The sequence below is a fragment of the Ursus americanus genome, chromosome 3 (assembly GCF_024610735.1).
Source record: "Ursus americanus isolate L20-20 chromosome 3, mUrsAme1.1.p, whole genome shotgun sequence".
NCBI lineage: Eukaryota > Metazoa > Chordata > Mammalia > Carnivora > Ursidae > Ursus > Ursus americanus.
The window spans coordinates 6,776,733-6,802,256 of NC_142129.1; the positions used below are offsets into that span (position 1 = coordinate 6,776,733).

General features: G+C 61.2%; 2 protein-coding genes across 5 annotated transcripts in view; both read right to left on the reverse strand.

The window, feature by feature from the left end:
* Positions 1-658, reverse strand: part of ZNF862 (zinc finger protein 862) — a 33,271-nt gene extending 32,613 nt beyond the window's left edge. For all 4 annotated transcript variants that reach the window (XM_087860710.1, XM_087860711.1, XM_045793677.2 and 1 more), the window contains exon 1: positions 429-658. In XM_087860710.1, the coding sequence (XP_087716836.1) occupies positions 429-452 (24 nt within the window). In that variant the 5' untranslated portion in view covers positions 453-658. The remainder of the gene's footprint in view (positions 1-428) is intronic.
* Positions 659-5,121: 4,463 nt separating this feature from the next.
* LOC123789635 (SCO-spondin-like) overlaps positions 5,122-25,524 on the reverse strand; it is a 54,472-nt gene continuing 34,069 nt past the window's right edge. The window contains exons 64-105 of the mRNA XM_087860616.1: positions 24,784-24,878; positions 24,098-24,150; positions 23,733-23,939; positions 23,431-23,601; positions 23,244-23,323; positions 22,043-22,212; positions 21,466-21,512; positions 21,161-21,352; positions 20,900-21,070; positions 20,436-20,636; positions 20,003-20,099; positions 19,697-19,896; positions 19,169-19,335; positions 17,840-18,000; positions 17,429-17,652; positions 17,207-17,248; positions 16,882-17,037; positions 16,157-16,366; positions 15,825-15,992; positions 14,920-15,051; positions 14,573-14,819; positions 14,160-14,312; positions 14,027-14,073; positions 13,489-13,833; positions 12,958-13,131; positions 12,268-12,398; positions 11,891-12,015; positions 11,620-11,666; positions 11,073-11,351; positions 10,574-10,732; positions 10,289-10,405; positions 9,676-9,814; positions 9,331-9,533; positions 9,068-9,195; positions 8,827-8,969; positions 8,670-8,716; positions 7,675-7,892; positions 7,282-7,377; positions 7,069-7,129; positions 6,642-6,772; positions 5,891-6,041; positions 5,122-5,274 (exon numbers count right to left, since the gene is read on the reverse strand). Of these exons, the coding sequence (XP_087716742.1) occupies positions 5,252-5,274; positions 5,891-6,041; positions 6,642-6,772; positions 7,069-7,129; positions 7,282-7,377; positions 7,675-7,892; positions 8,670-8,716; positions 8,827-8,969; positions 9,068-9,195; positions 9,331-9,533; positions 9,676-9,814; positions 10,289-10,405; positions 10,574-10,732; positions 11,073-11,351; positions 11,620-11,666; positions 11,891-12,015; positions 12,268-12,398; positions 12,958-13,131; positions 13,489-13,833; positions 14,027-14,073; positions 14,160-14,312; positions 14,573-14,819; positions 14,920-15,051; positions 15,825-15,992; positions 16,157-16,366; positions 16,882-17,037; positions 17,207-17,248; positions 17,429-17,652; positions 17,840-18,000; positions 19,169-19,335; positions 19,697-19,896; positions 20,003-20,099; positions 20,436-20,636; positions 20,900-21,070; positions 21,161-21,352; positions 21,466-21,512; positions 22,043-22,212; positions 23,244-23,323; positions 23,431-23,601; positions 23,733-23,939; positions 24,098-24,150; positions 24,784-24,878 (6,108 nt within the window). The 3' untranslated portion in view covers positions 5,122-5,251. The remainder of the gene's footprint in view (positions 5,275-5,890; positions 6,042-6,641; positions 6,773-7,068; positions 7,130-7,281; positions 7,378-7,674; positions 7,893-8,669; positions 8,717-8,826; positions 8,970-9,067; positions 9,196-9,330; positions 9,534-9,675; positions 9,815-10,288; positions 10,406-10,573; positions 10,733-11,072; positions 11,352-11,619; positions 11,667-11,890; positions 12,016-12,267; positions 12,399-12,957; positions 13,132-13,488; positions 13,834-14,026; positions 14,074-14,159; positions 14,313-14,572; positions 14,820-14,919; positions 15,052-15,824; positions 15,993-16,156; positions 16,367-16,881; positions 17,038-17,206; positions 17,249-17,428; positions 17,653-17,839; positions 18,001-19,168; positions 19,336-19,696; positions 19,897-20,002; positions 20,100-20,435; positions 20,637-20,899; positions 21,071-21,160; positions 21,353-21,465; positions 21,513-22,042; positions 22,213-23,243; positions 23,324-23,430; positions 23,602-23,732; positions 23,940-24,097; positions 24,151-24,783; positions 24,879-25,524) is intronic.

Genomic DNA, 25,524 nt, shown 5'->3' on the forward strand with positions numbered 1-25,524 from the left:
CTACCCCTGGGTGACCCCTACCCCTTAGCTTCTACTCCGGTCTCATCCAGCCTTAGAACACGCTGGGCCTCTCCGAAACTCCCGACAGAGGTGTGGGAAAACAGCGAGCACCTTTACTTCACTACACTGAGCGGGTCACCCACCCCAGCATTAACCGAGCGGCCACTGGGCAGAGGGCGGCTCGGCCAGTGGGGGGTGGGCAAGGAGGCCGCGCGGGGCTTGGAGCCGTGCGTTCGCTCCTCTCTGCGACACGCGCGCGGAGAAGGCCGCCCTAGTGCGGAGGAAGAAGCGGCGGGGGAGCGGGCGAGTCCTTCCCTGCAAGGCTGGCTCATCTGCGGGGACTCCGCCCGTACCGCCCGCCTCGCCGGAGCCCAAGTCAGGGAACTACGGGAGGGAAGTGGGCGGCCCCAGGGCCCTTCCAGGCCTACCTTCCCCGACTCCCTGGGCTCCATAGCCCCGCTTGCGGTGGCCGGTGCTGACCCCGCCACTGTCTCCAGGCCGCCCCCTCCCCCCGCGGCCTGGACTGGGGATGCCGCCGCCGCGACCACCTTGGGGACCCGGGGCCCCCGGAGGGCGGGGCACCCGGACGGGGAGGGCGCACGGCCGGGAACTGGCTCTCCCACGTCGGGAGAGCAGTAGCGCTCCCGGTGCCGGGAGAGGCGAGCGGCAGGGACTACCGCCGTACCGAGCGAACCGCTTTACGGCCGCCGCCTGGCCGGAGGCGGCGGGGCATCACGGGAAGCGTAGTCCGGCCTAGTTAAGCGGCTCTCAAACCGCTATCGGCTCCCGAAATGCGGGGCCCTGATTGGACGTCGAGCAGCTCGCTCTCGGCCCTTCACGCCTCGCTCAAGGGCGATGGTTATTAGGTAGCTCCCACGCCACGCTCTCCCAGACCCCGCATTAAGGGCAACCCGTTCTCAATGGGCTATGCGAATGCCTGTTTTTCGTCTGTTCCCTCGCACTTTTAGGGCCAGTGTCAATCTTTAAGGTTTCAAGTTTTATTTAATCTAGAAGGGCAGTGCTTCTCCCCGCCCCCCCCCGCCCCCATTCATTCAAAAAGCATCATTGGTTGCCTACCATTTGCCAGGCATTGTGCAAGGTTTGGGAATGCAGAGCAGAATGAAACAAAACTTTGTCTTCGAGGAGCTTATAGTCTATTGGGGAAACAGACCAGAAACAGATAACTGTAAAATAAAGACATAAGTGCAAGGAAAGAGGTAAGCACAAGACCTTACTAAAGCACACTTTGTCACTGTCTAGAGTATGGTGGTGGGAGTATACAGGATGGTTAGTCAAGGATTTCCTGAGGAAGTGGCTTCTGAACTGAATTAAGGCGTAGGCATTAGCAAGGTGAAGGGCTATGGGTGGAATTGTGTACCCTCCAAATTTGTATGTAACCCCTATGGGACGGTATTTAGATGTGGGGCCTTTGGGAGATAATTAGGTTTAGATGAGATGATGAGGATGGGGCTCTCATGATGGGATTAGTGTCCTTACAAGAAGAGACACCAGAGAGCTTGCTCTCTCTCTCTGCCATATGAGGAAACAGTGAGAAGGCAGCTGTCCATAAGCCAGGAAGTCCATAAACCAGAACTCAGGCATGCTGGCATCTTGGTCTTGAACTCTCATTCTCCAGAACAGTGAGAAAATAAATGTCTGGTCTATGGTATTTTGTTATGGGAGCCTGAGCTAACTAAAATAGGAGGGGGAGAAAGGTGTTGCAAAGAGGGCCTTTGGCCATAAGAAATAACATAAGCAAAGCCAGACAGCTGAGCAAATGGTGCGTGCAGGGATGGTGTAAGACAGGAAATTATGGGAAATAGCATTGGAGAGATACTTGGGAGCTGGATGCGGAAGGCAGTGTATGCTCCCTAAGGGCGTTTGAAATGAGTTTGAAGCCAGTGAATGGTGTGGGCAAATTTGCCCTTTAGTTGGATCAGTCCTATTGCAGAGTAAAGGGTGAATTTAAGGAGCAAAGATAGAAGACCAAACTCTATAAAAATATACTTGCTCTCCTTTCTTCTCTCCTCTTCTTTAAAAGACATGAAAGAAGACTTCACCTGCCTCCATTTTGACCTCACTCTGTACTTTCTAACTGATTCAGTTTTTCCAGCTCATGTCTTAACTCAGGCAAAGCATTCTGTGATGGGAACCAAAACTATCCCCTTGAGCAGTAACGACTGCCCTGAGCCAGCAAGACCCCACATGACTGACCTCAAGATACCAATCAACCTGACCTTTCCTGCCCACTTGCATGTACCCGCCAACTTTTGTCCCACATTCACCTTCTATAAACTTAGAAGTATTTTCAGCATTTTGGAGACAGTCTTTGAGACATTAGTCTGCTGTCTTTCTGGTGCTGGCCTCACTGAAATAAATTCCTTTCTCTTTTCACCACCACTCGTCTCTCTGCCTTTGGATTTTGGCTGCAGTGAATGGTTGAACCTGGTCTCTTTGGGACCCCCGGAGCCAGATGCTCTTGTACCCCTGTGCCCTGGTTACAGACGTAAAATATCATATGAAGTAATTATAACAATATATTGTTTAGTTTGTGATATATATGGGTGTGATATGTATAATAATCATAGTACAAATAATAAATAGTAAAGTGCAGAAATCTTATGTGTATAACTTGATGTGGTTTTACATGTGTACCAGGTAGCCACCACTCAAATCAGATACAGAAAATTTCCAGCACTCCAGAAAGCTCCCTCGTGGCCCTCCCTTTATATATACGTAGAGGGGAAAATGACAGAAAGTAAGTAAGTGATTATTATAAAGGTGTTGGTAAAATTAACTATAAAAGGTGTTGGTAAAAAAAACTATAAAAATGTTTCATGTACTTTCGTGTGAGTGTGTTGTAAGTCACAAGTCAAAGTTTTAAATAAAAAATCAAGCAAATATAGTTTATATTTTAAATTTTTATTAATACATATTGCCACACTGATTGTTAAATATTTTGATTAGCAACCTTGAGCCGGTCCCACATAACCATTTTCCATTATACTACACGACTCTGCTTTTCTAGCCAGGGCCGAATAGAGCTAAACTCAGAGGGGTCAATGAGAATAGCTTTTCTAGAAATGTGAGAGTGTTCGGTCCATGTGAGTAGAACTGTAATATTTGACCTCAGCTCAGGCTGCTATAACAACACAGAGAGATCTACGTTCCCAGAGTTCTGGAGACTGGAAGTCTCCAGGTGGTAGGTTCTGGTGAGACTTCTCTTCCTGGCTTGTAGGGGGCACCACCTCGCTGTGGCCTTATATGACCTCTTCTCTGTGTGTTTTCAGGGAGAGGCAGAGAGAATGAGCTCTCTGATGTCTCTTCTTCTAAGAACACTAATCCCACCAGCCCTCTGACTTTATTTAACCTTATTTACCTCTGTATAGGCCCTATTTCCAAATACAGTCACATTGGGGTTTAGGGCCTCAACAGAGGAGTTTGGGGGGGATAAAATTCAGTTCATAGCTTTGTGTGCTTTGAGCAGCCTCTGTCTGGCCAGGAGCAGTCACTGGTAGGGGAGTCCGTGTTGCTGAGAAAGTCAAATGAGGCAGATACACAGGAATGAGACCGAAGACTCCAGGTGGCCTTCTCATCCCCAGCTCCTAGCTCAGCCATAGCTATTCCTCTAGTATGTACCTCAGAGAGCTGTGTTTCTGCCCATGAGTTATCCCTGTCACCTTGTAACAAATTCTTGTTTTGGGGTTTAAACATTGGAGATGACGTGGTTGAGACAGCTAAGGTTGATAACTGGAAGAGTTTCTCCATGAAAAGGTACAGAAAGATGGGCAGTATCCGGAGGGAAACGTGGGGTCAAGAGAGGAGGCTAAGATGTGAGACACGAGATCATGTCTCTGTTGTTGATGGGAAGGGAACTGATGGTTAAGCCCAGGTGGGGCAATGCAAGGACCCAAGACCTTGAGGAGGCAAGAGGAGCCAGGACCACAGCCCCAAGGGCCCTTTCCAGGGCTAGGGACACTTCTAGATGACACCACGAGGGAAGAAGGAGGAGATGGAGTGGGTGTCTGTTTGTTTTGTAGATTTGCTATAGATTTTCCCATCTGATGACATCTCTGTGGGACAAGGTCATCTCGTGAAAGTGAAAGGGGGTGGGGTGGGGAAGAGAAGGCATGCATAGTCACTGCAGAGAACAGGAAATAGAGTTTATGGGGAAACAGAGTAGGTAGAATGGCCAAATTGAATTAAAGTTCTGTTTGAGGTTTGTGATCACAAATTTAAGTTAAAAACAGCTTAATAAGCAAAATTCTGTCCAGCAGCAGAAACTTGGGCAGATATTTGAGTTGGAATATTGCCAGGTGGGTACGAATGGGGATAGAAAAGCGAGGGATTTAATGGTATTTGCATTGGAGTGATTTATAATGACAGAAAGTTGGTTCTCAGTTCCAGCTCCGTGCACATGGAATTACCCACGAGGCTTCCAAAGAACCTGATTTAGTGGGTTCGGGATGGGGTCTGGGCATTGGTAGGGTTTCCAGAAGCTCCTTGGGTGATTCTAATGTGCAGTCGGTGCTGAGAATCACCATGCAGACCATGACTCCTGAGGGGAGGCAGGAGGGAGCTGATGAAAAGTGAGAACCTGGCGGGCTCAATGAATTTGAAATAAATGATCACAGTGGGGCACTAGAGCAAGTACGCTGGACGGATAGGAAGTCGCGATGGGTAAGTAAATACTTGAAAGTGTTTGAAAACGGCTGAGCTGTGGAGGGAATAGGAAGGTCACTGTACATAAGGGGATTATCCACAGACACTGAGCGTCCATGACAAGGCGTAAGACCCACGAGCTGAAGTCTTCCCTGGATGAGGGGGAATGGCAGTTGTAAGCAGGACAGGGTGGTGGAGCTGGGCTCTTTGTGGGACGAAGAGGCAGAACTGGCCGGCAGAAGCCATGCACCCTAGAACTTCAGACTTTATGTGTAACCTGCTGAGGTGGAAACTGAGGCACATACATGGGAAGTGACTCGCCCGAGTTCACCGGCATGGCTGATTAACAGAAGCCTCCTGGAGACAGTCTTTGTGCAGGTTGAGGTCAGGGCTCTGACCCACCCTGCCCCCCTTACCCCCTTGTCCCCAGAGGCAGACTCTGCACACGGGCTTGCTGCCAATGTCACTTTATTTGGGAGATGCTGGTACCAGGGCGTGGAGTGGGTGGGTCTGCGCGGGAGGAGGGGGCCAGTGCCTCTGAGCCTGGTGATCGCAGGAGGGCTGGAGGCAGCCTCGTGCAGCGGAGCCGTCAGTGCTTTGAGAAATCACCTCCTGGAGAACAAACGAGGGGGCCAGGCACTAGTAAGGAGGCAGTGCTCAGGCCCGGAAGGGATGCGCCTAGAGGGAGGGCAGTGGAGCGAACTGGCAGGAGAGGAAGACCCGCCAGGAGGAAGCCCAGAGAAAGGCCCGCTCTCGCCCCGCACTCGCTCCATACAGGCCGTATCAGCGCCCCTGCACCTGTTTCTCTCACCTGCCGCGGTGTGGCCTCGGGTACCTAAGAGAACCAGGCACCTGGCCAGCGCTTCACACACGTGCGCTCTCACCAAGCCCTCCCAAAAGCCTGTGCGCATTGTCCGCCAGGCGGCGAGGCTGAGGTCAGAACGCTCAGCAAGGAAGGAAGGAGACGGGCGGCTGTGAAGCGGCTCTGACTGACTCCAAACCCCAAGCGTGCGTAAGATTGGGGAACTCAACAAGAGAGCCAAGAAGGGGAATGGAGCGGGTCAGAAGGGTCAAGAAAGAGGAATCCCGCGGGGGCGGCGAGTTGGGAAACGGGTGGCCTTTCCGAAGGCCCGCCCCGGCCCCGCCCCCGCGGCGGAGAGGGGAGAGCTCAGCCCCCCCAGTCCCCTCCTTCCCCCCCACACCTGTCCCTGGCCCCGCCCAGACCCACCCAAGCAGGCGCTGCACTGGCAGCTGCGGATGGCAGGCAGCACCACCGGCTCCGTGCGGCCGCCGGGACAGCGCAGGGTCAGGATCCGCACCGGGCTCTCGGGGTCCAGGCTGTAGCTACAGCAGCCGCACTGGCTCTGCAGGTACGGCTCCTGCGGGAGGGCGCGGCTGAGCTGGTCCGGGGCCAGACGCGTTTGCCCAAACCACCCGCCTTCCCTCTCGTGGCCTTTCCCATGGGGGGGAGGGCCGGATCCCAATAGTCCTCGCCAAGCCGGGCAGTCGGGTGGGGGAAGAGCAGAGTTGGGCCGTCTGGGTCGGAGGAGAGCAAGTGCAGGGCCGAGCTCTGTCCGTCTGCTGGGGCATGCTCATAATGCCTTGCCAGGAACGTCTGGGACCAGGCTGTGCATGAACGGTCTGTCCCACGGAACTTCTCACTGTGGGCGGGACTGTGATTTCAGAGCCTAACTTAGCTCCTAATTTATGCCTTTCCTGTTCATGCCCTGGTGGGCGGACAGCAGGAGAAGACGCCCCTGGCAGGGGTGGAGGCCTGCAGTAGGTTCTAGAGCCCAAGCCCCGCAGAGGGTCACAGGGCCAAGCAGCAGGTGGAGGCCACCACCTTGGTAAAAAGTCACCCCTGGCTCTGATCTGTATCCCCTTGAGACTGACCTCGACCCTCACGTCCCCCAGGCCTTGCCCAGGTCTAGGCTGGCAGTGGCAGGCCCTCCAGGGTGCGCGGCAGCCCCCTCGCTCACCTCAGGCATGACGTTGGTGCTGGATGGGCAGTGCCCACTGCAGTAGCTCACTTCTACCTGCTCCAGGTAGCAGGGGCCCTTGGTGAGGTTGCGCAGCTCGGTGAGATGCCGGCAGGAGGCTGGCTGCTCCTCTGTGGGGGAGGAGCGGATGAATGCAGGGGGTGGGGGCAGGGCAGAGAGAGAAGGCCAACGCAAGGGGGCTCTGTGTGAAGGGGACAGCAGTGCGCGGACCTGAGGGGCACCTGCGGCTGTTGGGGCAGGGGCGGCCAGGCGCCACGAGGCAGCACTGGGGGTCCCCACTCCACTAATCCCCATGGTCGGCAGCACTGGGAAAGGCAGGCCTCCTAGGGTGGGCATGGGGGAAGTTTGGGAGAAGGGCCCAGAGCAGGGAGAGGCATGGCGGGAAGTCCCCAGGTCCCCCGTATACCCAGAATCTCTTGGCGGCAAGTGGGACAGCAGCTCCCTGTTTCCTGCACGATCACCTCGCCCTGTGGAGGGAGCGGTCCTCAGCCTACTCAGGGGGATGGCCCCAGGGCCCTGGCACTGCCTGCTCGAGACCCTAAGACCAGCCTCTGGGGAGAGACCCAGGAAGGAACGCAGGGAGCCGCTCTGAGAGGGCAGCCAGGCTGCTGGTGGGTACCTGGGCACAGGTGAGGGGGGCGCAGTGCTGGGTGCAGACACTCCTCCCACGGAGGCAGCGGCAGCTCTCACAGGCCTCCTGCCATTCGGACCCAGGCTGGGGAGAATGGGGGAGATTCTCCTCTCCATCTCGATGTCCATCTCTCTGCTGGTTAGACTTTTCTACCCTACGACCCCCTCCCTGAAACCAGCGGCCAGAGACTGAAGTAGCAACAGGAGTTTCAGGAGGGAGGTGGGACGACGGAGCCCAGAGACCGTCCCTGTGGGATAGCCGATGGCCGATGGCCCAGCTGCGCGCTGCTGCGGGCCCTGGTGTAGGGGGAGGAGCCCACGGACAGGAGGGAGGCCTGGGTTGAGGAGGGCCGGGTGGCACAGAGGGGCTGTGGTGTCTCACCGGGTGGGGACGCCCATGGCGCCAGCACTCGCAGTGGTGTGCGGGCACGCAGAGGCCCGCCTGGTTGCGCAAGTGCCCGTGCTGGCACACGCAGCCCGGGGCCGGCCCCGCACTGCAGTTGCCCCAAGTCTCCGTGGCGTTGGGCTCCCGGCACGTCCGTTCGCACGGCCCCAGCTCCCCAGGGGGCACCTGCTGCCACATTTCCCCAGAGGGGCACTCTGCCAGGGAAGACCCGCACACCCCCCACCACTCAGGTCAGCCCTGGGTCCAACCTCAGTTCTCCCCCTTCCCGTGCCAGGCACCCCTAGCGTCCCTCCTCCCTCCCCAGTGCTGCCCACTTGGTTCCAACAGCCTCTGCATGTCTAGGCCTCCAAACACAGCCTTCTGCTCTTGTCCAGCTTCCCAAATACTAGTGGGGCCTAACTCGAGTCTTGCCTTCTCCAGGAAGCCTCCCCTGACTAGTCCTGTCCACCTTGATCTCTCTTGTGGCACCGATTTCCCATCCTGTGGGTGCAGCCTGCTTGTCAGTAGACCAGAAACCGTCTCCTGTCTCTGTTCTGGTGGGTGAGTCTGCCCTCAGCAGCCAGCCTGGGGTGCCCGGGGCTCACCATACCTGTGTGTCTCTGAATCCACACAGAGCCCAGTGTGCCAGGGCTGGGCCCAGGGGAGCCCTTAGCAAAGGCCTGTTGACTTTGACCACATGGGGGCAAAACAGCACAGGGCAGACATCACCTGCCTGGGGGACTGCCAGACAGGGTCCTATGTTAGCTCACCCCCTCAACCTTTGCTTCCTCCTCTTCAGGGAACGAGCCCTCCATTTCCTGCATCGCTCACAGCCCTGCTCTGTGCGCACACAGGAATGCCCTCGACACCCATGTGGACAGAGCAGGGAAGGGGCTCCTTGAAAGAGATAGCACTGCCTCTGCCCTTGGCAGGGCCAAACCCCGCCCCCAGCTTTGGAAGGACCGGTGGGGGCCTAGACAGCCACATCTCACCATGACAGTCGGCTAGGGAGCAGTTGAAGGCTCCGTCTTGGCAGACACTAGGAAGACAGAAGCATGGGTTCAGATGCCTCCCAGGCCCTGCTCCCCACCCCCATTCTCAGCAGCCCCGCCCTCCGCCCCCTCCCCACCCCAGCCCTCTGGCCCTCACCAGCGGGTACAGTTCCAGGTGAGCACAGTCCCCGCAGGAAGCTCCCGGGCCTGCTCTTCAAGGGGCAAGGTCAGCCCCCACGGCAGAGAGATCTGGGTGCAGGGGCACGCAGCAGGGGGCACACACATGCCATTGTGCAGCAGCTGGGGCAGTGCAGGCTCCGGTTATAATCAGACCCACTTCTCCCCACGCACACCTGCCCGCTCCCGCTACGGGGTCAGGACACGGCATCTGGACGTACCTGCTGTCCAGGGCAGCCGCAGCCCAGCTGGCAGGGTTCCTGCTCACAGAGGGCGCCAGGCTGCAGGTGCGAGCAGAGGCGCGGGCACGTGGAGGCACAGGCTCTGAGCACCTGGCCAGGTAGGCAGTCTGGGGGGAGCACACGGACAGTGAGGTGGAGGCCCCGGGGAAGGGACTGCCTCACATTTGTTCCCCTGCCCTGGTGAATGCACGCCAGCTGGGACGGGGGCCTGAGCAGGGGTACCCGCCACCCCAGGTGCTCACCAGGGCAGGGCTGCAGGTTACATTCCTGCCGTTGCTCTGTGTCCCGGGCCTGGCATGGTACCCCCGCAGGAGCCTCCTCACAGCTCCGATGTCGCTCCATAGTGCCCCCACCACAGGGAGCAGAGCAGCTGCTCCACACCGACCAAGGCCCACGGACCGGGCACTCGTGGTGTGGGCACATCAGGGACCCGTTGATACAGGTGCTGTGAACAGGGGTCCAGGGCATGAGTCAAGGGGAACAGAGCCTTTGTTGCCCAGTAATGCCCATAACCCTCACCTGCCCCAAGACTCCCACCTAAAGCTCCCCAGCGCCCCCCCACCCCGGCCACCAGTGGGCAGTCATACCAGTTTTTGCAGTCCAGCTGTGCCACCTCGGCTGGGGCCACCACCCATGAGGCATTGGGGCTGGGAAGGCCACAGCGGCAGGAGGAGATGGGCACGCAGTGCCCATCCTGTATCAGTTGGCCAGGGGGGCAGCGGCAGCCTGGAGGTGGGGGTGGGGAGGATTTGGTTCTCCGGCCGGCACGCACAAAGGATCCCTCTGGCAGCCAGACGGAGTCCAAAGCCTCAGGCTGACACTGAAGCCCCCTCCCCTCACCCCCACCCCCAGTCCCCACTTGACCTGGTCTCCATGCTGTTTCCACCGCTGGAGCACAGGAAGGGGGTGCTGTAGCCCACCCTGTGTGGGCACCACCCCAGGAACCCTTGAGGCTGCCTGAGAGCATCTTCACGGACACAGCCCATCTTGGCTAAGGCTCGCTCTATGCAGGAACCCTACCTGGTTGCCGAAAGTGACCCAAGGATCGACTTTACTGCCCTATCACCCATGATCCAGTACACGAGCATGCCCCCCCACCCACAGGTCTCATGCTCTCTGGAAGCAGGAGGCAGCGAAGCAGGCTGCCCTGGTCAGAGGCCCTAGGGTGCCCAGGCTGGGCTGCGGGCATGGCGTGGCCACCTGGGCGGCACGGTCCCTGCAGACACTGCACACGGTCCCAGAGGTCAGCACAGCTTCTGGGGCATCGGTTGGCACAGTCAAGGGTGGGCACAGTGTCCCGGGCTTCGCAGCTCTCCCCTGGGGACCAGAAGGTAGGAGTCTGTGTCGGGAGCCAACTCTTGGGCTCCCAGGACAGCAGCCTGCCCTCCACGGCGTGCCTCCAGGAGCAGAGGCAACATCCCCTCAGGCGCTATCTTGTATGTTACAGTCCCTGGCCCCTCCCCCAGATGCCACCATGGGGGTTACCTGGGCAGGGCCCCACGTTGCAGCTCTCAGTCTGAGCCCATGGCCCCCGGCAGCCCCCTCCAGGGGGGCCTCCTGCCTTTCTCCAGCGTAGCCGGAAACCCCCACTGCAGGGCACCTGGCAGGGGCTCCAGGGCCCCCAAGGACTCCACTGGCATAAGTCTGGGGAGATAAAATGGAAGTCAGTACCCAGGGTCCACCTCCCCTCTGCCTCTTGCTTCCACGCCAAGGCCTTGGGCTCCAGGCCTGCAGACACTCTGACATGCCCTGAGCCCCTAGGACCCCCCTTCCTCCTCTTTTCAGCAGCTGCATGGATGCTCCCTGCCGCTGGCCCACCTGTCATGAAATCCAGCAGGCCCTGGAGGCAAGCAGGAGGCTTAGCAGGCCTGCTCACCTGGCTACTGAAATAAATAGCATGGCCCAGCCCTACCTGGCCAGGTCCCCCCACCACTCTCATTTCAGGCTCCCTCCTGCCCGATTGGTCTCTGCCCCTCCTCATTACCATGGCAGGCCCCAGGGTCCGGACAGAGGCGCTGCTGGCTGAGTGGTGCGGTGCAGAGGTCTGGGTCCCCAGCCCATGGCCTCCCCGTCTCAGGGTCCAAACAGAGGCGATGGCGGTGCTGCTCCGAAGCCAGCGAGGGGGCCAAAGTCGGGGAGAGGCCAGCGGGGTGCTGAGACCAGCGCTCCTCTAGGGCAGTCCTGGAGGCAGGGGCCAGCACGCCAGGGGGCAGGCAGGGTCCACAGGGTGACCATTCGGACCACCCACTCAGAGGCAGAAAACCTAGGAAGGGCAGCGAGTGGGCACCCTTCCCAGGGACCCTCCCCCAGACCACGAATCCCAGTGGATGGGGAGGGAGGAGCCCCAGGTATGACCAGGAAGGACTGGAAACAGGAAAGGCTGTAGGAGGTGTCAGGGAGCCAGGGTAGGGTGACTCATTGTCCTGGTTTGTCTGGGACTGTCCGGGTCCTAGCACTAAGAGTTCCAGATTCGGGAAACCCCCCCAGTCCTGGGCAAATGGGGACGGCAGGTCTCTCAAGTCCAGAGTTACCTTGACAGCCCTGGCTGGTGCACTGCAGCTCCCCGCGCTGGCATTCACTGTGGGAAGGGGTGGTCGGGGTGGGATTGCGGAGGCAAGACTCAGCCCAGAGCGGTGGTTGGGGGGCTGATGCAGGGGTGACCTGAGCTCTGGGCTCATTTGGAGCAGAATGAGGTTGGGGTTGGGGTTGGGCCCAGGCCTAGGGCATTTCCCTGTGGGGCCTCCTTCCCCCCATTCCCTGACCCCAGCCCTCTGACGCCGCCTCCCCACCCCCATCACTCACCACTCTTTGCAGCCCAGGTGCAGGCGGTCCCCGGGGGCCAGGGTCACCCAGGCTCCCTCTTCTGTGAGGTGCAGGCAGCTACACTGCTCTGGGGGAATGCAGCCCCCGGCCTGCTCCAGCAGGCCCTGAGAAGGGGACAGAGGGACAGGACTGTGTGGCAGCCGTCTCTGTACCCTAGTGCCACTACTGTGTCTGCTCAGGGCGGGTGCGTTGATGATCTGCTGAGCATGTGGGCACGTGGGCACGAGGCAGAACGTGAGGGACTCTTAAGAGACATCATGCGAAGGGGTGTCGCCACAGGCATGATGGGGGGAAGGGTAGGAGTGTGGACAGAGCCCCCCTCCTCCGGGGGTGTCTCCCCCAGCTCCGCCCCTCACCGCAGGGCAGTAGCAGCCAGGCTGGCAGGGCGGCCGGTCCTGGCAGAGCTGATGGCTCAGGTGTGTGGCGCAGAGCCCAGCACAGGGGGACCCACAGGCCTGGAACTCAAAGGGAGGTGTGCAGCTGTCCTCTGCGGGGGAGCAGAGGCTGCTGGGGGGACGCCCAGAGACACCCTCCACCCCCCCAAGCCCGGAGCACACAGTACACGATCCCCTCAAGGCCCCTTGGGGTCTCCCTGTAAGAGGACAAACCTGTCCCCATGCTGCCCAAAGGACTGGCTAGTGTCATCCCATCGAGCACCCACTCAGCCCCTGTGGGTGCCTCTAGGAAGGGTCATGACGGTTGGGCCTCGGAGAGGACGGGACCTTTGGGGAGCTAGGGGCCTGGCAGGTACTCCCGGGGTCGGCGGGTGGGACACAGGACGGTGGCTACCACAGGAGGTGGACAAGACCTTCTGTGCCGGGCGCAGCTACCAGTGGACAAAGCCTGCAGCTCCAAAGTGGGGAAATCACAGTGGAGCCGGGAGGGGAGAGTAGCTGAGGGCGAGGCAGGGGAGTAACTGGGCTGCTGAGGGCAGGGCTCGGCGCAGGCAAGGGCACCCGCCATGGGGGCATGGAGGTTTGCTGGGAGAGGAGCTGGGAGGCCCTGCCAGGGCACAGCTGTCTGGCTTCTTGCTCCCGGGGCCTCACCCGAGCAGTTGGCGACGGGGCAGGGCCGGAAGTGGCCGTCCAGTCGCGTGCAGGGAGAGCCCGCCCCGGCCCCTACCGCTCCGGGCGCTGGGTGCTGGTGCCGGTAGCGCTGCTGGACCAGCACCTGGCAGGAGCATCGCGTCCAGCTGCTCCAGCTACTCCACACACACTCCTCTAGGGACCAAGGTGGGGGGATGCAAGCCAGGCTCCTCCAGCCTTGCTCCTCCCTCCCCTCCCCTCCACTCTTATCCCAGCCCCAGCCAACACCCTGTACAGGAAAAGGGCAAAAGGGAGGCAAGAATTCAGACAAGTCCTAATTCACTGTGTTTCCTGTCACCCAGGGGCAAGGGGCACATCCCCAAGAGCTCAGAGGAAGAGATGGTGAGAAGAGGAAAGAAACTAGACAAAATATCAGGGAGATAGATGTATATCTGGGGGGCAAAATCTGGGGTTTGGGAAACCACGTTACTCCCTGGATTTTCCCGAGGCAGGAAATCAGGGGAGGGGCTTCGTTGCCCTGTGCACACTTACCTGGGCAGGGCCCTGGGTAGCAGGCCTGGGCGTCCAGGTGGAGGAAGGTGCCGTTGCAGGTGGGGTTGACCTCAGCCAGTGGGCAGGGGCAGGACCCAGAGCGGGAGGCCAGGCCTGGGCCGCAGCTGCGGGAACAGGGCCCCCATGGGCCCCAGGAGCAGGCCTCCAGCAGCCCCAGGCAAGGCTGCCATCCACAGCGCTGGGTCTGGGTGCCAGGGCCCAGGCAGGGGCCCCCCCTGTGGTCAGGGGCCGAGGCCATGCAGACCCGGGTGCGAACCTGGTTTCCACCTCCACAGGAGACAGGGCATTCAGACCAGGGGGACCAGAGCGTCCAGGCCCCGGGTACTGTGGGAGGGCACAGGTGAGGTTAGAGAAGCCAGAAGGAGCAGAGGCCCCGAGGGCTGGTCAGAGACTTCATGGCACAGGGGGCAGCAGTGGTGAACAGGGCTGGGAGGGAAATTCGAGACAGGGAGCAAGCGAATGGCCAGCCTGAGGCTAGGAGGGTGGGGGCAGGTGGGATTGGGATGAAACGCCAGACCTGCACACTCAACGTCTTCACATATGATGCCCTCCGGGGTGCAGGAGCTGAGGGGAGGAGCCTGGACTCAGGAGTGCTGCCCTCCGGCAGATCCGTACGGACCACCCAGACCCTGCCCCTGCCCCAGGCTTACCACTGCTGGCACTCGCCCTGCAGCCAGCTGTCCCCCAGGGTGTGGAGGCGGGCACCGTGCAGGCACAGGGGTGGGCACGGGGGCTGAGGGCAGGGCTGGCTCTGCGACTGCTCTTCCCGACATTCTGGGGCCCACGAGCCCGATGTGGAGGACCTGGGTAGGGCCCGGGGCAGAGTAGGCGACAGATGGCCCAGAGCCCTTCCTCACTCCTCCGTCTCCTGGTGAGATACCTGATGGAAAACCTGGGGCGGCTAAAGAAAGCAAGGGTGACCAGGGACGAGAGCCGGGGCCAGGGCACAGAGGGTATGCCACAGGCGGGCAAGATCCAGGAGCTCTGTGTCAGAAGGAAACCGAGTCCAGGTAGTGGGAGACTGAGGTTGGGGGAGGTGACACCAGCCTGGCCCCGCCCATACCGAAAGCGGCTCTGCTGCCCCTCGGGACCACACGAGCGGCTGCAGGGACTCCAGGCTGACCAGCGGCTCCAGGCGCAGTGGGCAGGTGCTGGGCAGGGCTGAGCTGTGCAGGAGAGCCGCCCGGCCTCGCAGGTGCAGGTATTGCAGGCCTCCTGGTGCTGGCTGCCTGGGGCCCAGCTCTGGCCCTGGGCGTCTGTACACTCGCAGTGCCCAGTCGGCACGCAGCCACCATCCTGCTCCAGGAAGCCTGCAGGGGAGGCAGCCCTCCAGAGCTGTGCCAGCACCCAGGTCCCACCTGCCCTCCCACTGAACCACTCTGACACACCACAGGGCTGGGGACGTCCTACCCTCAGAGCAGCGGCAGCCTGGCTGGCAGCCCTGGCCATCCTGACACACGATCCCCTCCTGGAGGTCTGAGCAGCGGCGGGGGCAGCGGTTGGCACAGCTGACCATCTTCGTGCCTGCTGGGCAGCCCTCCTCTGAGCAGACGGGGAGGACCAGAGTCAAGAGGGCTTTGAGCACCGGGGCTCAGAAACCCTCCGCCTGCCTGCCAGGGAACCATTCTTACCTCTGTGAAGCTATACTCCCGTCCTTCTCCCCACGTTGGTGCTCATGGAAACATGGGGCCTTGGGGAGACCCCCGGGATTGGGACATTCTGTGTGACAGGGAGTCCCTCTTACCCACCTGGGGGTTCTCAGCACCTAGCCCGGCACCCAGTAAGTGTCGCTGAGCTGGACTGAATTGGTGCATCTAAGAACACGCTCACCTGCACGGCTCCTTTACGTTCACCTGGAGGGGGTATGAGGATGGAAGGCCCTAGAGGAACCAAGGTCCACGGGGTCGGGAGCTCAGAAGGACCAATCCCAGGAGCCGAAGCCGGGAGGGGGTGGGTCTGGTTCTGTGCACACCCCAGGCGCAGGTGCACTCCTGACTGTAACCCTCAAACCCTCCGGAAATCTTGACCTGCTGGCTGATCCTTCCAGAGCCGGAGGGTGGGCACACCTATGAGAATGAGTTCTAGTGCAGGGTGGGGGCAGGCAGGGGCACGGATTCTGGCAGCTCAGCCCCGGCCACAGCGAGTCCCCACACAGTGCCCAGATCCTGCCATCTACCCCTGCGGGCCTCAGTTTTCTCGGCTGGCCGCTGCATGTCACTGTTACAAGGTGTCATGGGAGTTAAATTAGGGATGAGATGGGAAGAGCTGTGCACAGTGCGAAGGCCACCAGGGATGTGATGTCCCCACCACCATACCACAGGGCAAGGGGTTGCAGAGTCGAATGTGGTGCCTCTCCCCCACACAGGGGGCACCCCCGTTCTTGGGTGGGGGGCTTGAGCAGCTGCGGCTCCTCAGGGATCGGCCCCCCCCACAGCTCCGGTCACACCAGGACCAGGGACTCCAACGTGACCAGCCTCCAGGCACTGTGTGGCAAAGAGAAGGGCCACATGAAGGATCCAGTTCAGACAGAGCCCCCCCCCCCCAATGTACCAGGAGCCTGGGGCAGGGTCCCGCGCTAAGACGGAAGCGCACAGGGGCACTTGGGGCCAGGGTAGGGCATGCGCTGGTTCTCACCAGCCCTTCTCACCTGGGCAAGCCCGTGGGTTGCAGAAGCGGCGCTCCTGGTAAGCGGTAAGGATGTCGGGACACCAGTGCCCGCCGGGTCCTGGCGGACGGTAGGCCCGAAGGCGGCGCTGCTGGCCCACGCCGCAGCTTCGGGAGCAAGGTTCCCACGGGGCCCAGGCAGTCCAGGAACAGTTCCCAGCCACACAGCCAGGGCTGGGGCACAGGGGCAGCTCTGCGGGCCGAGACAGGACCAAACGAAGCGAGCTGGAGCCAGGCCTGACCCCCCTGCCTCAGCGCAAGTCAGACCTCCTCATCTGCCGGGGCCGGCCGGGCCCCATCCAGACCCTCGGGGTCTTGTTTCGGATCTGATACTGGTTGTTGTGGGGCTTTGGCAACTAGGTCTCAGGGGGCCGTGGTTCCAGACTCACCGGGATGCTCAGGGATTTGGATGGGAATTTGGATGAGTATTCAGTACACACACAAGTGAGGATTTGCCGGTGTGGGCAGGGCTCCCCAACAGCAGCCAGGGCTGGCTCAGAGCACCCCGGTCCAGAGCCACACATGGGTTCATGATTCGATGTCAGGCTAAGAACTCGGTATTTGCTTCAAAAGTATTAAATGTTGGGGTTCTGAGGTTGGATATGTTGGGGGTCAGAATGAGCCTCTGGGGGGAGGATGCTGGGCTTAGAGGGGATGGCCACAGTTCAGTCGCGGGCCAGAGTCAGAGGTCAAGACTAGAAGGCGCACCTGTGCAGGAGGGCAGGTTGCAAGGGCGCTCCTGTGACGTGTCCCCCCCGGTGCAGTTTGCCAGGCAGAGGCGAGTGCGGCTGCGCCAAGCAGGGTTGGTGGGGTCTGTGCAGGTGTGAGAACAGGGGGACCATGGGGACCATGGGCCCCAGCCAACTGTGGGGAAAGAAGGGAGAGGCATCTCCTGCTGAGTCAACCCTGGGCTCCTGGCCTCCCAGGAAGCAGGGATGGGGAGGGAGGAGGCCCTGGGCTTGTTTTCCCAGAGGGAGGCCACGTGTGAGGGGTATAGGCAGTCTGGGCCTGGGATCCACAGAGTCTGGGCTACCTGGAAGGCTTGTCACTGGCTCCACTGTGGACCCTCCGGCCCCTGTGCCAAAGAAAAGCGCTGCTCAGAATGTTTCTGACATGCAGCACACCGGGACCAGACCTGAGGCTGGTGGCCAAGCTCTAAACCCACCCCTATCTGATTCAGCCCTTCCCTCAGCTGGGTCTCCCATGGACCCCATGCCCCAAGCACAGCCACGCTCGCCCTTCCCGCTTCCCTCACCTGGGCAGCCTGGGCTGGGGCAGTACTTGAGGTCCTGGCGGGGCCCTTCGCAGCCCTGGCTGCCTGGAGCGGGGGACGGCCGCACACAGTGGCGGCTGCGGGTTCGGGTACCCAGCCCACCACAAGAGCGGGAGCATGGGCCCCATGGCCCCCAGGGACTGAAGCCATCAGCAGCCTTGGAGCAGTCCCCCACCGAGCAAGACAGCTGCCCATGCACACAGGAGCTGGGGAACAGGCATGGGGGTGAGGGGCTGGGCAGGACAGACCTTGAGAGAAAGGGGGGTGGGCAAGGGTCTCCGCCCCAAAGAGTGAAGGGGCAGACCCAAGGTAGTCAGGCCGGGCAGGGGCAGGGCAGCCAGTGTCACCCCCTCCCTTGGCTCCAAATCTCCCCCACTCTCACCATCCCCTCACCAGTTCCTGCAGCCTGTACGAAAGCTCTGGCCTGAGCCCAACTCATCCCCAGGCCCAAGGGGCTGACCACCCTGTCCCAGAATGGGGGGCCGAGCCCCAGGGTCAGCGCCAGCAGCTCCCAGCTCCTGCAGCAGTGAAGCTGTCAGCACGCAGGGGCACTCCTGGCAGGGCGGGAGCAGAGGAGAAGGTGCGATCGCACAGGCCACAGGCCCGGGCAGCTTTCTGCACCTGTGCACTTCCATGAGGGGGACAGGGAGGAAGGGCCTGTGAGGCTTGTGGGGGAGAGGGGCTCTGGGCCCCAGAAGAGCATTCCCTGGAGTAAGTGGGACTGCTTCCCTGCGTCAGGGGTTTGAACGTGAGAGACTAGTGGCCTATGAGCTTGACCGAGATGGCCAATGGCTTTCCTGCATAGAGCACTTAGCTAGGACCCAGGCAGGATCAGCAGAGGCCCTTACAGGGCGGGACTTGGAGGGAACACGGAGGCAGAAAGAGCCTCAGCCAGGAATCAGGCACCTGGTTGCTAGCTTTACCGATAACTGTCTGTGACCTGGTGTGTCCCTCCCTCCCTGCAGCTCACGCAGTGTCATCAGCTCTGCGTCAGGCAGGCGGCTGCTCAGGCCCTTCTGGGAGGGGCATTCTGGAACTCTGGCTGGGGCAGCCACTGGACACCAGCTTCAAGATTAGCATTGAAGACAGGGAACGAAATCCCCACGCACCCGGAGAGCTCAGCATCCCAGTGAGTCTGGAACCACGGCCCCCTGAGACCTAGTTGGCACCTTCCTGCTGTCTGGTCCCCAGAGCACAGGAAACAAGGAGTCTGGGGCCAGGCAGAGTAAAGGTGAGGGTCTGCTTCCCCACAGGGGTGTGACAGGGGAACTGGGAGAGTGAGGACCCCCGATTCCTGGCCATGGCCTGAATGGCGGGGGGAGCACTGAGCCTGGCAGGAAACTGCCCTGGGGGCAGGGGAGCACCTGACCACATGCCAGTCATGGCTGGCTCCATGTTGGAGCTCCACGCGGGAGCTGGGAGCCAGGGAGCCAGGGAGCCAGGGAGAGCCGCTGCTGGAGAGCGGGAGCCCAGGCAAGGGAACCAGCGACATCCTGAAGGGGCATCACACCAGCTGTCTGCTCTGGGAGCTCGACCTCCGCCTGACTAACTCAGGCAGCAAAGGCCTCAGACAGCCTTGCAGGCCAAATGCTTGCCTGGGGTCACGTGAGGAAGCTGGGCGCTGTCCAGAGGACAGGGTCTGCAGGGGTGAGCGGCTGCAGGTGAGAGGAAGGAAAGGCAGGGGAGGGGGGAGCTTGGGCTCCTGGCTGAGAGGGTTCTGACCTGCACACAGGACAAGCGGTGCTGGAAGGTGCCCACGGGGCAGTGGCAGCCCTCCTCACAGCCATCAGAGAAGCAGGCCACCTGCCGAGTGACGTGGGTGCAGGAGAAGGGGCACACGTCGCTGGGCGGGCACTCCCGGTACAGACGTCCAGCTGGGCAGCCTGCCTCTGGGGCAACACTTGCATCAGGGCCCAGCTCTGGCCTGCGCTGCCCGCGGTGCTTACTTCTACGTCCGCCCCACCACCTGTTTACTCACCCCTGCGCGCACCCTCCCATGGCTCCCCAGTTGTGCCCACACCATCCTCCCTGGGTTGTGCCCCTCAGGACCAATGTCACACCCTCCTCCAGGCTCCCCTCCCTGAATCTGGCTACTTCCTCCTCCGCTTGCCCACCACTGGCCCGGGGAGAGGGCAGCCCACGGGGATGGGATAGAAGAGGGCAAAGGCACCTATGAGTCCATGTTAAAGGCCAACGTGGGTATCCAGCCTAAGTGAGAGCGTTAAGGGCGGAACCCGGGCTGGGGCTCACCTCTGCAGACCTGGGTGTGGCAGGTGCGGCTCTGGCGAGCAGGCCCAGGGCAGGGGGGGCGGGCACATCTCCGGGTGCGGAGTTGCTCCCCTCCTCCGCATGAGACACTGCAGTCTTCCCAGGGGCCCCAGGTACCCCAAACCCCAGGGCCGGGGCAGCCAGGCACCTCCTGGCACTGCAGGATGCCCTCCGTACAGGTGCTGGGGACAGGGAGGGGGCTTCAGAAGACAGGACCCCGGCCACCTCCCCCAAGGGCCCTACTGCCCGGCTCTGCAGCCCACTCCCTCCCTGCTTCTCTGGGCTCACCAGTTGTCACAGGGCCCAGTAACCACCTCTCCAGGTTCCAGGCTCTCCCAGGAGCTAAGCCCTGGCCCTGCTGACCGGCTCTCGTTCTCAGGAATCCCTGAAGGCATGAGTGGAGGTGGGACTCCAGATAGCTCAGTGTGCTCCCCACCCTGAATCCCTCCTCCTACCCCACTGGCTTCTACCTCCCTCCTTCTCAGCCTTCACCCCATGGTGCCCCAGATCCTGGGCCTGGGAGGTGGAAGCCCCAACCTGCGGCAGGCCCGGGATGCCGTGGGATGCATGGGAGACACGCACCTGGAGCATCAGGGAGGACAAGCTGCCCATTCCCCTCCTGCCGCTCCAGGCTGGGCCCCGGGGGCAGATGGGCAGAGGCCAGGCAGGTGGGCACTGCAGTGCTCCAGATCATTGGCAGAGGGCAAAGGGAAGGACTGACCCATGGCTCCGGGCTGGTAGTGGCAGCGGCAGTGGACGGGAGGCACGCAAAGGCCATCCTGGGACAGCTGGCCGGGGGGGCATCCACAACTGGGCTGGCAGCTCGTCGGGCCTGGCTGGCACACGCTCCCAGGAGACAGGTCCTGACAGGAGCGGGGACAGGGCCACCCGCAGGGAAGAAGACCCTGGCCACCCCCACAGTCTGCGGCAGGAGGGAAGCAGAGAGGGTGAACGCTGAGCGGGGGGGCCCAGCCTAAAGGATCCCGGCATGCAGGTGACAAGCCCTCCTGCCACGCCCCCCACCGGCTCTGGCATTCCACGTTGCCCCAGGATTATGGGGTGAGTGATCTAAGGGCTGCCCCAGGAAGGAAGTGACATGCATGTGTATATTGGGGTCAAAGGTCAGAGGCAGTATTCCCCCTCGCCTTCTAAGGGACCCTCCCAGACCTCTGCAGAAGCCCTCACCTGGGCATTGCGTGGAATTGTCCTGGCAGGGCCGACTCTGCCTGTAGCCCCCAGGGCAGGGCCTGCCTCCCTCAGGGGTGGGGGGCCAGATACACTCCCGGCTCCGATGGGACTGCCCCAGGCACGGGTCACAGGGAGACCACAGTCCCCACGGGCTCCAGGCTCCATCCACTGTGCCAAGAAGACAGAATCACCTGTCCTAGGAGGCCTAGGAGGTGCCCAGCCTACTGAGATTTGAGCCGACTAGTGGGAGCATCTCACCTGGGCACTCGGGGGAGCTGGGGCAGGACTCCTTCTGATGCTGGGTCCCTGCATCCCCTGCTTTACCGGGGCACGGGGTCCCCCCATGCTGAGGGGCGGGGCAGGCACAGGCCCTGGAGCGGGTCCTTGTCTGACCCCTGCAGGGCTGGGAGCACGCTGTCCACTCCGACCACGGACACCAGCCACCCGGCACTGCAGGGGATGATGAAAGGGCACTGGGGCGCAGGTGTCCCTTCCCCAGTCCCAGCCCTCTCCGTGACCCTGGCCACTTTTCCTCACCTCCCTTTGAGCTGGGACATACATACCTGGGCAAGGCAGGTCTGTGCAGTTCAGCCTCCCCTCCGAGCAGGTGCTGGGCAGCGCACGCAGGCACAGGAAGGAGAGTGGCAGCTCAGCCCTGCCCCTGCCCTCCACGCGCACCCCTCCTAAGCTGCCTCTTCCCTTCCCCTTATCCCCAGGCCCCTCTTTGCCTTCGGGGTCTCAGATGCCCTCTTGCCATTTTCCAGGGCATCCAGACCCTGCTCTCTGTCCTATTCAGGGACCCCTCAGGTGTCCTGTGGGCTCCCTGCTGGTCGCTGGCCAGTGTGCCCTACTGGGGAATGACCATAGGTAGTCTGCTGCTGGCCAGGGCCAGACAGTGAGGAGGAACTCTGTGCCTGTCACCCCTTCTTCCCCTCCGAGCATACACCCAGCCTGCCATGTCTCCCAGAGGGCAGACACAGAGCTGGCTGCCTCAGTTTCCCCACCTATCAGGGGTGAGCATGCCTGCCCGCATCTCCTCGGGGATCGTGGAGTCTAGCCTGCAACAGCTGAGACCCAGGAGAGCTCAGGTGCACCCTGCCCTCACCCAGGCACCTGCTGCCACCCCCATGCCCGCCTCACCAGTAGTTGCAGCCGTCAGGCCTGGGCAGCCGAGCCCCTGGCCGGTGCCGCTCCCCGCTCAGCAGGTCCAGGCAGCCACAGTGGCTGGGCTGCACGCAGAAGGCCCCGTCGGCACTCAGCACCTGGCCTGGAGGGCAGTAGCAGCCGGGCTGGCAGTGCCACACGCAGTGCTGGAGGCAGCAAGGGAGGGTTCGGGTCGGCAGAAGACAGGGCCAAGGGGGCAGGGAGGGGTGCTCTGGGGAGAGCACAGAGCCACAGGGGAAAGATGAAGGGAAGGAGGAGGTGGAGGGGTGCAGAGGCTGGAGGCGTGGAGCTCTGGTTCATAGTCATTATGTTTAAACACAGTCTCTGCCTCGTCTCCTCCCCAGGGCAGGAGTAGGGCAGGAGGAACGAGAGCCTGAGAAGGGTAGCCCGGGACGGGGAGGGGGGGAATGTTCTCCAAATGTGAACCCTGTGGAGGGTTCCATGGGGGACCTGGTCCGTGCCTGGGAACCAACGCATTTCCCAGACCTCCCCAGAACGTAGGGAGGAGGGCAACAGAAAGCTGGCTTGGGGCAGGGGATCATTTGGGAAGGAGCTGGAGTCCCCTGGGGAAGCCAGGAGCCAGGCACTGGCCCTTCCTCCCCCCTGCGAACCCCATGTGGCACCTCCCTGGCCCCTTAGACGCCTGTGCAGGGCCTCATGGTACCATCCCGGGGCATCCCTGATTTGGTCAGCTTCCTCCCTGCACTGCAGGCTCCGTGGTCGTGGTCGGGGACCCTGGGTGTGCGTGCCTCTGTCCCTCTCCATGGTGCTGGCCTGGCGTTCGGTGAAGTCTCACCCAGCAGCACACCGATGTGCACACACATGCACACGTACCCTCAGAGTCAGGGTCCACACACCGACATGCTCGCAGTGTTTAAGATGATGTAATAGGATGATTCCCCCTTCCTAGGTGTTTATGTTCTTTTTGTCAAGCAATCTTTAAATTCAGAAAGGCCTGATGTAATGAACGCAAGGTTGCTGGGGGAGGCTCACTCCAGAGACTCTCTGGAACAAAGGGGAGCCAGCCTGGAGGGCACTTATCCCCTCCCTCCCCACCAGTGCTAGGCTGCCCCCGGCCTGAGAAGGTCATGACCCAAAGCCGTACCCTGCCTTCCTGCAAAGTGACCCTTGGGGCCAGAGGTCAGGCAGGCATTCGTTCCAAGGGAGCCGGACTCACCACGAGGTCATCACAGGAGCGAGGACAGGCAGGGCCACACGGGCTGTACTCCGCCCCTTGAATGGCGGTGCAGTTGGTCACTGGGGAAGGGGACAGGAGGGGCTGAGAGCTGTGTGGGTGGCCTACCCCGGCCCGTCTCTCCATAGTTGGTGCTCCTTGCCCCCCGTTCCCCGTTTCTGGCCGGTACCTGGGCATGGCAGAGCCTGGCAGGCCTCTCCCTGGGCCCGAGGCCCCTCACAGTAATCCCCCAGGCCCTGGGGTGGGGGCTGGTCACAGGCTCGGATCCGGCTCCGCAAGCCTCCCCCACAGCTCCGGCTACAGCCAGACCAGGGCCCCCAAGGACCCCAGCCTCCAGCTCCTGGGATGACAGCAAAGGAAGCAGCTGTCAGGGGGGTGTTGGGTCTTGGCGAGGACTGGGGGCCAGCCGGTGCAAGGCAGCGGGTATCCCCAGAGCGTGGAGGGCACCGTCCTGGGCACCAGGGGACTCACGGTCACACCCTGGCAGGAGGCAGGGCTCCTCCTCAGCGTCGGGGCCGGGGCAAAGAGGGGTAGGCAGTGTTGGTGGGGATAGCAGCGCTGGGATGGACGGGTCCGTGGTGGGGGGCTCGGAGCAGAAGCGGTGCCGGTGGCGTCGGGCAGGGCCACAGGAGGCTGAGCACTCGCTCCATGGGGTCCACGGTGACCACCTGGGCTGACCTGGGGTACACAGGAGGGACAGGCAGAACGGGATGGAGTGAGGGCAGGTTGGGGACACTGGCGTGGGCAGAGCGTCCCTCCTCCCTTCCTCCACTCTGCCCAAGCTTTCCTCCCCAGTAGGGAGCCGGCAGGGGGCAGGCTTGGAGCCCCCTTCTCACCCTCCTCACAGGGCCAGGAGGTGCAGTGCGTGATAAGCCCAGAAACACAGGAGCTGGAAGAAAACAGCAGAAGGTCAGGGTGCTGCCGCAGCTGAAGCGTATTCCCGCAAATTCCCGCACTGAAGCCAGAACACCCGGGATTCAGAATGTGACCTTGGAGACCAGGTCTTTACGGAGGTGATCGAGTTACAGTGAGGGCGCTAGGGTGGCCCTAGTCCAACATGACTGGTGTCCTTCTACAAAGGGGACACATGGACTCAGCGCAGACGTGCACAAGGGGGATGATGTGAAGAGGGGGCCACAAAGAGAAGGCGGCCCCGCAAAGGCGGCTTGCAGGGATGTAGCCACAAGCCAGGGGTCACCAGCAACCATGGAAGAGAAGGGCCTGGAGTGCATTCTGCCTCACAGCCCTTGGGAGGAACCACCCTGCTGACACTTTGATCTTGGATTTCTGTCTCCAGAAGTGTGAGAGAACATGCCCCGGGTCTGCTGCAGCCCAGACCCGACCAAGGAGGGTGGGGAGAGAATGGGTGGGCGGGGAGGGCGTGGGCAAGGGCCTCAGGGAGTGGGTCAGCTGTGCCCGAGGGGCAAGGGGTGGCTCCACGGCCCCCTGGAGGCCGGCATCCCTGACGCTGAGCCGGACAGCAAGGTGCTCTCAGTCACGGCCACGGGTGGGGGGTCCTCACCAGTTCTCGCACAGACGAAGCACCACACTGCCTGGGGGATAAAGGCGCCCCCCATGGGCACAGGGGCAGTCCTGGGAGGGCACACACACGTTGTTCTGGAACCAAAAACCCTCCATCATCTTCTGCATTCCAGGTGGGTCTGGCCCGGCCTGCTCCCCACAGTCAGAACCCAGCATCCCTTCCCAGGCTCCCAACCTCCAACGCCACCATGCTCCTTCCACAGACAGCCCGTCTGTTCCCACTGCCGCCGGCGGGGAAATGCATGCCAGCCGTTACAGGAGCCATGGCCAGGGGCATGGACCCCCAGTTTCTAGGAGCCAAAGGCCATCTCCAATTGCAGGACATGGGACTGAACTATCAAATGCCCATGAAATCAGCTAACAAAATACACAACGTGCAATTCGTAGAGCAATGATGTTTAAAAAAAAAAATTCCACATTTCATCAAGAAAATTTAAACCGATGAAATTATACACACAGGGAGTTTGGACAGAAGTTGCTAGTGTCTTAAATTTTAAAAAACTGCCATCCAGCAGCACACGATTCCAAGTCAAGTGTACCGAGGTGTGGACCAGGCCCTGGGAGGCACATCAGCCTTTTCGACTCGGATGGCTAGGCACGTCATTACCCCAATTTGACAAATGAAGAAACTGAGGCACAAGACTCCACAGCCCAAAGTCACAGAGCTCCTAGTAGAAGAGTCTGATTTGAACTCAGACCCCACTGGAGCCTGGCCCATTGC